At 36.7% G+C, this 13,663-nt stretch overlaps 1 protein-coding gene across 1 annotated transcript in view; it reads left to right on the top strand.

The window, feature by feature from the left end:
• EFL1 (elongation factor like GTPase 1) overlaps positions 1 to 13,663 on the top strand; it is a 211,715-nt gene that overhangs the window by 30,905 nt on the left and 167,147 nt on the right. The window contains exons 8-10 of the mRNA XM_072619362.1: positions 10,395 to 10,518; positions 12,132 to 12,208; positions 12,882 to 13,018. Coding sequence (XP_072475463.1) covers positions 10,395 to 10,518; positions 12,132 to 12,208; positions 12,882 to 13,018 — 338 coding nt within the window. The remainder of the gene's footprint in view (positions 1 to 10,394; positions 10,519 to 12,131; positions 12,209 to 12,881; positions 13,019 to 13,663) is intronic.

Raw genomic sequence — 13,663 nt, 5'->3', positions numbered from 1 at the left:
TTGTTTTGCTTTACTGCACAGGGCAAAACTGAAAACTATGAGTGGAAGTTGAGGCACAGAGGAGCTGACATAATGAAACACTTCTAAATGATTCACACTATGTAAAGATTGAGTAGGTTACCTAGAGAGGGGAGGGAGTTTTATTCATTAGAAGTTTTTAAACAGAGGCAATAAATATGTTCACCTGTCCAGGATGTTGTAAAAGAGATTCCCTTCTGTGGATATATAGTACATTGAACTAGACATGCTCTGAGACCTCTTAACAATTCCAAAATTCACTCATAAGTTGTGTTGATTTATAATTGTTAAACAGTTCTTGACATCGGTTGTAGAGTCCTTTTTTTCCTTAAGATTAGTATCATCAAGGATGTTAGCTTTGCTTGAGGCTTTTTATAGATAAACATACCTCTATATAAATATATTTATATAAATATACAAATCTGTGTATATATGTTCATATATACATATATGAACAATTTTAAAAATAGAATTTTTATATATACTTTGAAATATCAGTTAAGTAGAATTCAGGGAATGGGGTATACTTAATAGCTGAGGTTGATTTCTGTTCAAATCAGAGCAACTAATTAATTCTTGACTTGACTTACTGACCATTTCATCTTTGAGAAGGTAGAGGATGAGATGAGGGTGATGTTACTTTGTCCTTAATTTTAGCTAGCCAAGGAGAGCTCCTAGAAATGGAGACAGTGATAGAAATTTTGGAAAGTAGTGACCGTGTCATCTAAAGTTCATGATTACAAAAAGAGGGAACTTATGATTGTTATGAGACATGACCATAAGATTTAGTGGGAAAAAAATAGGGACATGGGTCTTTGGCTAGAAACCTTGAAAGAAAATATTTTTTCCACAAGTTATGATTCTCTAAAAAGTGAAATTCTGACAATATGATTGAAAATAATCCCAATGAGGGAAAAGTTGGAGAACGCTATTGTAAAGTAATATTTTTTGCTGCAGAAAATTTATTCAGCTTTAGAAAGGACTTGGACAAAAGATTGACATTCGAGTATAAATCCAACTGCAAATAGAGTGGTATGAACCCATAAAAAGAGTGTCAAAATTTACCGAGATTTGCCAAAAATACTAGGGACAAATTAAAATCCTTTTTTGTTATATGTGAGCAAGAACAGCAGGAAAGAGACTGGTTAGAGGAGATGGTGTAATAACAGATGACAGAAGGCAGAACTGCTTATCTTCTCTTGTTCTGTGTTCTCTAGTTGGGAGAAAAAAAGCTTGCAACTTGAAAAGGGTAGAATTGAAATCCAAGGAGATAAGAAAAAAAGCACTAGATGGCTTTAAATGAATTAAGAGTGTCTGGATCCAGACAAATTACCAGTCCAGGGTATTGAAATAACTTGTACATGTTGTCACAGAACCCCTGTTAGTAGTCAGAGAAATAATTGTGAGTGGGAGAGGTGTCAAGGAATAGAAAAAGACAAATATTGTCAACATGGATGAAAAGGTGGATACTAGAGATTTAACGGGCAAGCATTGGGTTGCTTCCTGGTAAAAGTCTAGATTAGATTATTAAATCAGATTACAGTCTCTGTGAACATTTAGAAAACAAAAAGGTGTAGTGGATTCATTGAGAAGTCATATACAACTAATCTAATTTCGTTTTGTTTTAAGGTTTCTTGACTGGTAGAGGTTGGGAATGCCCCCTCCCCCCGCCTCCCCCCCCCCCCCCCCCCCCCAGTTTATCTTGATTTTAGCAAGATATTTGACAGAGTCTCTTGTGACACCTCTGGACAAGATGAAGAAAGTAGCATGAATGATAACTACAGTAGGTGGATTCACACTGTTTCAACATGTGAATTTAGAATAGCTCTGACTAACGAAGTTAATGAGGCTTTCAAGCTTGAGAAGTGAAGTCTGTAGCTTGATACAGGGTTTGTTGTTGCCGTGTTAGATGTTTTAATCAGTGATGCAGATAAAGACGTAAGTAATTTGTTGCAAATTTTCAAATATCACTAGCCTAGGAGGAGTAGCTAATGTGACAGATAACAGAATCAAGACTCAAAATGATCTTGACAGGCTGGAATGATGGAATGAAACCAGTAAGATGAAAATTTACAGAGGTAAATCTAACATGTTTCATTTACACTTAAGAAAGAGAGAATGGAAGCCACCTAGAGTGACAGCGATTCCCACGAGAAAGATGCTTGGTTCTTTATATTCTTAAGCAGTGGGATGTGCAATCTCTGGTCACTTTAAAGTATAATGTTTAAATTATGGAGAATGGCATTCCCACTGTACTCTGTTTTGTTGAATCTTGTACAAGTTCTGACATTTAGATTTGGGCTACATTTTCAAAAGACAATGACAGACAAGAATACGTTCTGAAGATAGTAACTTAGGTGGTGAGAGTTCTGAAAATCATATCCTGTGATGAAAGACTTAAGAATCTTTAACCTGAAGAAGTGACTAATGTGGGACATTAGCAGAATGAGACCTAGAGGATGGAAGTTACTCTGCGTTAGGCCTCTGGAACCAGAGGCTCTGGATTCATATCTCTCTTTTTGTGTCTGTTAATCTAATCTTTCTTTGATGAGTCAGAATCTTTTTTTTTTAAGTAAATTTATTTATTTTTAGTTTTCAGCATTCACTTCCATAAGTTTTAAATTTTCTCCCCCCTCCCCAGGAGGGTATGCAATCTGATATAGGCTCTACAATACATTCCTATTAAACATATTTTCACATTAGTCCTGTTGTATGGAAGAATTAGAATGAATGGGAGGAACTATGACAAAGAAAAAAACAAAACAAAACAAAACAAAAATAGTCTGCCTCACTCTTCATTCAGACTCCATGGGTCTTTCTCTGGATGTGGATGACATTTTCTATCCTAAGTCCTTTGGAATTGTTTTAGGACCTTGCATTGCTGAGAAGGGCTAAATCTCTCAAAGTCAGTCATTGCACAGAGTGGTTGTTACTCTGTACATTGTTCTCCTGGTTCTGCTCACTTCACTCAGCATCAGTTCATATAAGTCTTTCCAGGTTTCTCTGAAATATACCTGTTCATTTTTTTGTCTTTTTTTAAAAATGTTTATTTGGGGTTTTTTTTAGTTTTCAACATTCATTTCCACAAAATTTTGAGTTCCAAATTTTCTCCGCATCTCCCCCCCACCCCATAATGTCTTGCATTCTGATTACCCCTTCCCTCAATGTGCCTTCCCTTCTATCACGCCCCTCCCTTCTCTTATCCCCATCTTCTTTTCTTGTAGGGCCAGATAGATTTCTATACCCCATTACCTGTATTTCTTATTTCCCAGTTGTATGCAAAAACATTTCTCAACATTTGTTTCTAAAACTTTGAGTTCCAACTTCTCTCCCTCCCTCCCCACCCATCCCCACTGAGAAGGCAAACAATATATAGGCTTTATATGTGTGGTTTTGCAAATGACTTCCATAATAGTCATGTTGTGTAAGACTAACTATATTTCCCTCCATCCTATCCTGCCCCCCATTTATTCTAATCTCTCTTGACTTTGTCCCTCCCCAAAAGTATTTACTTCTAATTACTCCCTTCTCCCATTTGCCCTCCCTCCTATCATCCCCACACCCCACTCATCCCCTTCTCCCCTCCTTTCCTGTAGTGTAACATAGATTTTCCTACCAAATTGAGTGAGCATGTTATTCCCTCCTTAAGCCAAATGTGAAGAGAGTAAGCTTCACTTTTTCCCTCTTACCTCCTCCCTTTTCTCCTCCATTGAAAAAGCTTTTTCTTGTCTCTTTTATGAGAGATAATTTGTCCCATTCTATTTCTCCCTTTCTCCTCCTAATATATTCTTCTTTCACCCTCTAATTTTATATTTTTTTAGATACCATCCCTTCTTATTCAATTCATCTTGTGCTCTGTGTGTGTGTGTGTGTGTGTGTGTGTGTGTGTATAATCCCTCCACCTACCCAAATACTGAGAAAAGTCTCAAAAGTTACAAATATTATCTTTCCATGTAGGAATGTAAACAGTTCAACTTTAGTAAGTCCCTTATGATTTCTCTTTCCTGCTTACCTGTTCATCCTTCTCTTGATACTTGTGTTTGAAAGTCAGATTTTCTATTCAGTTCTAGTCTTTTCATCAAGAACGCTTGAAAGTCCTCTATTTCATTGAATGACCATTTTTTCCTGTGAAGGATTATACTCAGTTTTGCTGGGTAGGTGATTCTTGGTTTTAATCCTAGCTCCTCTGACTTCTGGAATATCATATTCCAAGCCCTTTGATCTCTTAATGTAGAAGCTGCTAGATCTTGTGTTATCCTGATTGTATTTCCACGATACTTGAATTGTTTCTTTCTGGCTGCTTGTAATATTTTCTCTTTGACCTGGGAACTTTGGAATTTGGCTGCAATATTCCTAGGAGTTTTCCTTTTGGGACCTCTTTCAGGAGGTGATCAGTGAATTCTTTCCATTTCTGTTTTACGCTGTGATTCTAGAATATCAGGGCAGTTTTCCTTGATGATTTCTTGGAAGATGATGTCTAGGCTCTTTTTTTGATCATGGCTTCCAGGTAGTCCCATAATTTTTAAATTGTCTCTCTTGGATCTATTTTCCAGATCAGTTGTTTTTCCAATGAGATATTTCATAGTCTTCTATTTTTTCATTCTTTTGGTTTTGTTTTGTAATTTCTTGGTTTTTCATAAAGTCATTAGCTTCCATCTGTTTCAGTCTAATTTTGAAAGAACTATTTTCTTCAGTGAGCTTTTGAACCTCCTTTTCCATTGGACTAATTCTGCTTTTCAAAGCATTCTTCTCCTCATTGGCTTTTTGGACCTCTTTTGTCAGTTGAGTCAGTCTATTTTTAAAGGTGTTATTTTCTTCAGCACTTTTTTGGGTCTCCTTTAGCAGGCTGTTGACTCACTTTTCATGATTTTCTTGCATCGCTCTCATTTCTCTTCCCAATATTTTCTGCACCTCTCTTACTTGATTTTCAGAATCCTTTTTGAGTTCTTCCATGACCTGAGACCATTGCATATTTATTTTGGAGGTTTTGGATGCAGAAGCCTTGACTTCCTCTGATGGTATGCATTGTTCTTCCTCATCTGAAGGGATGGAAGAAAATATCTGTTCATCAAGAAAGTCACCTTCTATAGTCTTATTTTTTTCCCTTTTTTGGGCATTTTCCCAGCCAGTTACTTGACTTTTGAGTCCTTTGTTAAGAGGAGGGTATGCTCTGGGGACCTGTAAGTTCTCAGTTCCTCCAGGCTGGCACAATCAAGAGAGAGGAGTTTACTCCTCTCCTGGCCTGCGTACTGGTCTGGGAGTAACCAAAAACTTTTCTGCCCAGAATCAGTGAATAGAATGGATGCTGCAGCTGCAGTAGCTGCTGCTTGTGGTCCAGACTGCGTTTTCCTCTCCTGGGTAAAGGAGCTTTCTCACTCACCTTTGAAGCTGTTTTTGGCATTTGTGGGAACTGTTGCTGCCAGTGGCTCCCTGAAGCCTGTTCTGGGTCCTGTATCTGCTGCACCGTGGCCCATGCTGGGCTGCACTGCACTCTGAGCCCTGTGTGATAGACCTTTCCTGTTGGCCTTCCAAGCTGTCTTGGGCTGGAAATCTCTTTTATTCTGTCGTTTTGTGGCTTCTGCTGCTCTAGAATTTGTTTAGTCATGTTTTACAGGTATTTTATGAGCTACGGATGGGAGCTTCTACAGGTCTGTCTGTCTTTCTACTCTGTCATCTTGGCTTCATCCCCCCGCTCCCACCCTTCATCGTTTCTTACAGTACAATAGTAATCCACTGCATTCATGTACCACAGCTTGTTCAGCCATTCCCCAATTGATGGGCATCCCCTTAATTTCTAGTTCTTGGCCACCACAAGGAGGCCTGCTGTAGATATTTTTGTATATGTGGGCCCTTTCCCCATTTTTATGAGGGATACAGCCCTAGAAGCTGTGTTGCTGGGTCAAAGGGTGTACACATTTCCCTAGCCCTTTGGGTATAGTTCCAAATTGCTTTCCAGAATGGTTGGATCAGCTCACAGTTTCACTAACAATGAATTAGTGTTCCAACTCTCCCACATCTTCTCCAGCATTTATCATCTTCCTATTTTGTCATGTTAGCTGATCTGATAGGTGTCATGTGGTACCTCACGGTCTCATCAATAGTGATTTAGACCATTTTTTCATATTACTATAGATAACTTTAATTTCTTTCTCTGAAAACTTGCCTGTTCATATCCTTTGACCATTTATCAGTTGGAGAATGACTTGTATTCTTGTAAATTTGACTCAGTTCTCTATAAATTTTAAAAATGAAGCCTTTATCAGAGATACTATTTATAAAAATTCTTTTCCAGTTTTCTGCTTCCCTCCTAAATCTAGTTTGCATTGGCTTTGTTTGTTCAAAAACTTTTCAATTTAATGTTATCAAAATTATCATTTTGCATTTCATAAGGTTCCATGAGTCAGATCTTGTAGCACCTTAAGGGGATTTTTATAAATATTGATGATGATAATACTGTATTTGGGGTATAGATATAAAAGATTAGACTGATTCTCTTACTCCAAACATTTAACTGAGAATTTTAAAGAAATGCTAAGTAAATCTTTATTAATTTCCTGCCCCCCCATTTGTGCCTTCTAAAAGTTTTTTTTTTAATGGTTGGCTCTGAATTAAGGGAAGAAAGCAAGAGGTATCTTCAGAAATTAATATCATGTGAAAACAAAAAGAATTGGTGATAAGATTTTAATTTTTTTTAGCATTCTTTAATAGTTTATTTTTCCCAGTTACATGTAAAAACAATTTTCAACATTCATTTTTAAAAATTTTGAGGTCTAAATTGTCTCTCTCCCTTACCTCCACATGGTAAGCAGTTTGACATAGATAATACATGTGCAGTCATTCAAAACATGAAAACAAGATTTTTGAAAAATGAAATGCATATAAGAAGGTCCAGTTAAAGTGAGGATTTTACCATACGTTGGTTAAAGATAAGACTTGCAAATAACTTGAGGCAACTGGATGATATAATGAACAGAGCCATGTGCCTGAGTTCCAGTCTGCCTTGGACACATTTTAGCTGTATGATCGTAGTCAGGTCCTTTAACCTCTGTCTGCTTCAGTTTTCTCAACTGTAAAATGGTGATAATAATAGCACCTGTCTTTCAGGGTGGTTGTGAAGATTTGATAATATTTGTAAAGTGCTTCACAGTGCCTGCAATATAGTGGATAATTAGTAAATGCTAATTCCTTTCCCTCAATGTGGGTAGGCTTAGATTTCTTGAAGTTCCTTTATTGCCTTGAGTGTCAAGTCATTCTATTTCTTCTCACTAGGTGCTGCCTTTTCCTTTTCTTAGCTGATTTCCAACTCCTCCAATTTCTCCCTATATATTATTAAATTAAAAAATTAAGACCTATTGGCCAGGCAGCAAATTAATAGGCATTTATTAAGTGACTGCTCTTATCAGGCATTGTACTAAAAGTGAGCTACTGTCAAGACTTCTTGAAAAGAGAGCTTTTTTTAGAAAAAAAATTAACCTTTTCTCATATTTCTTGACTTATTACAATTTATAATTTGTTTGTCCTGTGAAGGCAGGTGTGTGTTTTACCTGCTTTGTCTTGTCTAGTTTGAATACTGTGTGTGATGAACTGTTAGTCGAGAGTATTAATTGGTTATAGTCTCTATTTCAATAATAAGATTATTAAATAGGCTACTCTTCAACAAGGGAAAAGAGAATTATTTTTAATGCTAACTAGTCTCCAAGAAAGAGTCCAAATCTCATAGACTAAGAACGTTCAAACTAGGAGGTGCCTTAGATTGTATCTGTATGCCCCACAAAAAAATTAGGTGGCCTAGTCGATAGAGTATTCAGGAATACCAGAATTTAAATCTTCACGCAGATACTGATTGAGCTCAGTGACCCCTGGGCAAGTCATTTAACCTCGCAGCCTTGGTTTCCTCATCTACAAAAGGGGATTATTATCACCTACTTCCCAGGGTTATTGAGTTAAAATGAGATAACACATGTAATGAACTTTACAAACCTTAAAAAAAAAAAAAGATTATATTCTCCTTGGTGGGAGCCAACATGTGCAAACACTTAGGGCAATCACCAAGGCTGGAGGAAAATACCTACCTGAGGAAGGACGGATAGAATTGGAATATTTGATCCAAACTAACATCTACCAAAGGCAAGGCCAGATTGGAACCAGGACCTCTTAGAAGTCCTGGGCTCCAAGGGGTTAAAACAGAAGTGGGAAGCTGGTGGCAAGAAAGCCCTGTGGTTTTGAAAGCACAGGATTAAGAGGCCAGCTGCCAAGAGTGTTCCCATTCTGCCTCCTCAAAGTTTTGCACTTCTGTGGTGGTATTCCCAATCTCTGCTTTCTACTGATGTATTAATGTTGATAAAAGCCAGCCTTAGCTTGTTCCCTCCAGACACAACCATGCCATTAGGCCACAGACCCAAGCATACCCATCAGTTTTTGAATGAGGACACTTAGGCCTAGATGGTATTTAATTTGTTTGCCTTATTGTCACACATCTAGTTAGTAGCAGGGCCACAACTAGAATCTACATTTCCTGATTCCCAATCTAGGACCCTTTTCAATATTCTGTGGTGTTTATCTCTTTTTCTTACTAAAATATTGTTTTGTTAGGGAAGGTTCTTGGGTCAGCTAGTAATTGCTGTGATACATAGAAGATACCTTAGGAGTCTTCTAGTGTCTTCTCTCACTAGTGCAGAAATCTGTCCTTGTACACCCATGACAGAATTGCTGACATATTCTAAAATTCTTCCATGTGCTTTTGGGAAGAGAGAGTGAAATTTGGATGATTCTATTTTGATCAAGTGCTGAACTCAGCACATCTGGGATTCCCATATAAAATCCATGTGTTGAAAGGGTTCAGTCAAACTGTATATTAGCAATTGCAGACATCAAGTGAATCATAAAAGTCTGAGTTTTGTTGCCTTTGGCTTGCTTTCAAAAAATACTGGCATCTTTTAACATACTGTCTTGAGTGCCATGCTTTTTTGCAATATCACTTTTTAGAATGTTGTTTAGAAGTGACCATTGTAAAATGTCTCTGGATTCCTAAGTCACATGCTCACAACTAACTTAGGTCTCTGAAGAAATAAAATTCTCTGAGAAAAAGGAATATTTTTTAATTCAGTCCCACAAAGATAATTCAAACTGTACTCAGATTTCCTAAGTAAGCTCTCTGTTCCTTCATTGCAGGTTGTGTTAATAAAAGCCCGTTATTTCTTGTTTGACTTTTGGGAGCTAGTAATTTTTCCTCTATGGGCAGTAGCAAAAAGCTCACCCAGAAGAATGTAGGGCAGGAGACCTGGATTAAGAGTCTTCATCTTGCCACTAACTCACTGTGTTAGTGAGTCCTGGGAGGATGACTTAATCTCTTTGAAAATGTGACAGCTTCTTAAGAGCCAAGAATGGGATATAAAATTTTTGACTACTTTTTTCTTCAATTTCCTATTTTTGTTTTGGGAGGCAGTATGGAAGAGGACAATAGTACTTGCGCTACTGAGCTCACAGGTTTGCTGTCACGTTCATGTAATGAATGTAATAATCCTTGTAAAGCACCTTCTAATTATAAGGTGTTACAGCAATGTCATTTGTTGCTGTTAGGGTCGAAGATGATGACAGTGGGTCTTCAAAGGCTTCGCTTTTGAACGCCAGCTCTGGCACGTCTAGCAATTTAGAAGGACTTGGAGTATAGGCCAAGTAGTGGATTGTATGTCTGATATTTGAGTGCCAGCCTCATTTCAAGGAGAATCAGTGGCAGATATATTGGCCAGCAAGTAATGAAATTTTTTGGCCTCGGTAATTCATAAATGCACCTATTAAGAATGTAGAGGGGCTGTGTGTGATCTCTGTCAGTGGATAAAATTTCCTCACTGATGAAATCTCACAGCTCTTTTAATGTATAGAGAAAAAGATTAAGGCAGAAATGTATAACCACCCTATATTTATGGAACTGCCCTACTTAAAATCAAGGTGCTTGGGATATTTTTCTAGAAAGTTGAACTCATTTTAGTTTGAGATTGAGAAGGGGGAATTCATTGACAGAGTTAGTACTGATAAAGTAGAAGCATTTTTGAAATCCAGAAGACCTAGGTGCAAGCCTTGACTACTATACGTATTTTGTGACCATAAGGCACAAACCTCTGTGCCCAGGCATCTCTCTGGATTTAAAACCCCAGAAGAGTTGATTTGCTTTGGTGGAAAGACCTTCCATGCTAGGAATTCTCTACACTGTTGAAATCATGGAGGCAATGAATAGACCTCATCAATGGTTCGAACATCCCAATTTCCATCCGATCCTTAGGCCAACTTCCCTTCTCCTTGCTTTTTACATATGAAATCAATAAAGTATGCCATCTTTTGCATAATTCATATTGCTATGGAAAATCACTTTCTTTCAGGATTGAGCACTTTGCCAAACTATACAGCCAAAAACTTGGCATCAAGACTGATGTTCTTTTGAAGACCTTATGGGGAGATTATTACCTAAATACAAAATCAAAGAAGATCATGAAAGTTGACCAGGTAAATACAGTAAGATGAAGAGTCACTTTGTAGGGGGGGTTCACTGTTGATGTATTAAAGAAAAATAAATCTTTGAAGTTTTCTACCAATAGATACAAGTAGTAGCTGATATTTAATACTCTTTATTATTCAGTGTAGTATGGAAATTATGACCTTAATAAATTTTTCAACACATGTAGCACAAATACCAGTAATATTCTCTTCATGTAGGTTCATTTATGCTATTTCACAAATTTCTCTGGATTTCAGAGATGAAGTTATAATGTTGAACATTGAAGAAAAATAATGTCTGTATTCAAACAGTCACAGAAAGTGTGGCATATAACATTTTGATATTTAGGCTGCATTCTTTTCCTTTGAATATCTTATATCATTTAACAGCTGTTAGAGACTTAGTTTATCTTTCATTTATGCTGCTCATGTCATGAAAGTTTTTTACTCTTCAAAGTTGGTTAACACTTAAAAGCTTTCTTCCTCAGTTATTGTGCTTAGATAAGAATTTTTATTGGTTTTTTAAGTTTAGGTGGTATAACTCATTTTCTCTTAGTTTGGAGTGAAGAAATTCAGGTTCAAGGCCTGATTCTTGTGTGACTTCCTCTTTCTAACCTCTGTTTTTCTGCATCTCTATAAAGTTAGAAGTTTGGACCTTATCTCTTATAGATCTAAAAAACTGTATTTTAAAGTCACATAGCTACACAAGAGCTCTGGGGAAATGATGGAGAACCATGCATTTTATATGTCAGAGATTGTATATTTACCATTTACCTTACATGTCTCGGTAATCTGGGGCCACTTAGCATAGCGGCAAACATCCTTTGGCATTTCATTGGTCTCTATGGGACTGTCCATTATAATGCAGTACAGTATTTACTATTCATAATGACAGCCCTGGGCTATAAAGAAAGTGTTAAGTTTTGTTTAGTATACTCTGTGTAAGAAGTAGGGAAGTGGGTATGACACTGTAGAAAAAGTTCCATATGAAGGGGCTACTCAAACAGAATTAAAACTGAAGCCACCTTGGCTCCTTAACTAGGGTGGATAATGCCTCTATTGAGCATTTGTGGCAGGCGCAGTGGAAGTAGCCATAGTAATTAATGTTGGTTGAATTGAATTGAAATGGAAGCATTGCTGGGGCAGCTGCAATAGTAGGGTTTCCCTTTTTCATTGTTAAGTATTATTTTTGTTACTGTTTGCCACCATTGGTATAGATAATTGAAATTTGGCTCTGAATGCTGAAGTACAGGTTATGCCAGACTGAAAATTATGCTGAGTAAATATTTGCAAACTGATGAGACATAGTTGATAAAGAATTGAGTGTGAAATTGAATTGTGTTGAGACATCTGTCAAATGTTTAAGATCTCAAGAGACAATCTGGTAGAGACCAGAGAGAGAGCACAGGAATTGGAACACATAGGTGAGAATTCTGGCTCTAGCACTCACTAGATTGGTGACCATGACCAGGTCAGTTCACCTCTTTACACCCCTGTTTCACCTGCAAAATGGGGGTTGATACCCTTTCTACACTTTTGAGATTGTCTGTGCACAAAGCCTTTTGTAAAACATAAAAGTGAGTTGTTATTTATTCCAACCATATATGTATTCTTTCTTTCAGACAAAAGGAAAGAAACCTTTATTTGTACAGTTAGTCCTGGAAAACATATGGAGTCTCTATGATGCGGTCTTAAAAAAGTAAGATTATTCTACAGTGTTTGATATTCTCCTCAGCTCTATCTAAGTAGTATGCTAATCTTAGGCACTTACATCATGCTTCAGAAAGAGTGCGGTTGACAAGGAAAGGGGATAGAAGTGTTCAACAGATTTGATTGCAGTCGGTGGACCAAACATTACTGTTAATATTCAGCCCAAGGAACATCATGGCTCATGGGTGTAATAGCCAAGATTTTAAAAAGTGGCATAGTGATGGCATGATGATAATATCTACATGTTATTAACAAGAAAGATGAGGCTTGGGGTCATTAAAGTCAATTTCTGTGCAAAAAAAAAAATTGGCATCTATGCCCATTATAAGATTAATTTGATAAAATTTGCCTGCAACAAATAGAAATTGAAGTTAATTTTGTTATAATTCCATTCTAATTGACAGGTTAGTAATTTTCTTTTTCACCATTTGGAAACGTATGTTGTTGGTAATGTGGTTTTTCATAAAAGTATTTTGGAATTTTCCATTTTTAAAATTAAAAAATAGGTTATTTTTGCACCGTGTCAGGAATATCCTTCCAAATATTTATAGTCTTTTATTGTAAAAGCAAAGATTGGGAACCAATAGCTAATGAAATTTCACTTCTGTTTCAGGGTGTGAAGAAATATAATCTTGTGTTTTTGTTTTCTTGAAAAATTATAGGGACAAAGAAAAAATTGACAAAATAGTAAACTCATTGGGATTAAAAATTGGAGCCCGAGAGGCACGTCATTCTGACCCTAAAGTTCAGATCAATGCCATTTGCAGCCAGTGGCTTCCCATATCAAATAGTGTTCTTGGTATCCTTTTTGAAATTCCCTGCTATTGATGAGCCATGAAGACATTTGAAAATAAAACTCTCCAAGCTGAAGCATTTTAGAGTAATGTAATGAGCTTTTTCTAAGGCCTTGCCTATGATATCTGTTTTTCTCTGTAGGGATTCCCCTTTTCCCATAACAACTCTTCAAACTAAATCTAACATGTGTAGGGAAGGTTACCTAAATTTATCATAGGTGACCTACATTTGTTATATTTATTATCTATAGTTTAACAAAATATATTTTTCTCCCCTTGGGTATCCCTAGTTAATTTGAGAATGGTTTCTACTGGGAATTTGGTTCCATTTGAATTATCACTGTTATCTTCAGCTGATCAGTTTCCTATCATAATGACCTTTTTTCGCTTGTCTGTCTTAACTGAGGCAATTAATTAAACGCATTTAGAGTGTTTTCCTTTTCCTGGGACACTTTAGTTTTTCCCACTCTGTATGGGCCTGGGAAACTACATACATTTGAATATTTGTAAATCAGATCATCTTAATTGCAAAAATTGTGAATGAAGATGGATGTTTCATGGAAGTCTCTGGTAAATGTTTTAAAATGTGAATAATGATGCCTTTAATACCTTTTAAGTTCATATTCTTTTGTATGAGAAAAGTTCATATT

Source organism: Notamacropus eugenii, chromosome 1 (genome assembly GCF_028372415.1).
Source record: "Notamacropus eugenii isolate mMacEug1 chromosome 1, mMacEug1.pri_v2, whole genome shotgun sequence".
In the NCBI taxonomy this organism is placed as follows: domain Eukaryota; kingdom Metazoa; phylum Chordata; class Mammalia; order Diprotodontia; family Macropodidae; genus Notamacropus; species Notamacropus eugenii.
This window is presented reverse-complemented; position numbering and strand designations above follow the sequence as displayed.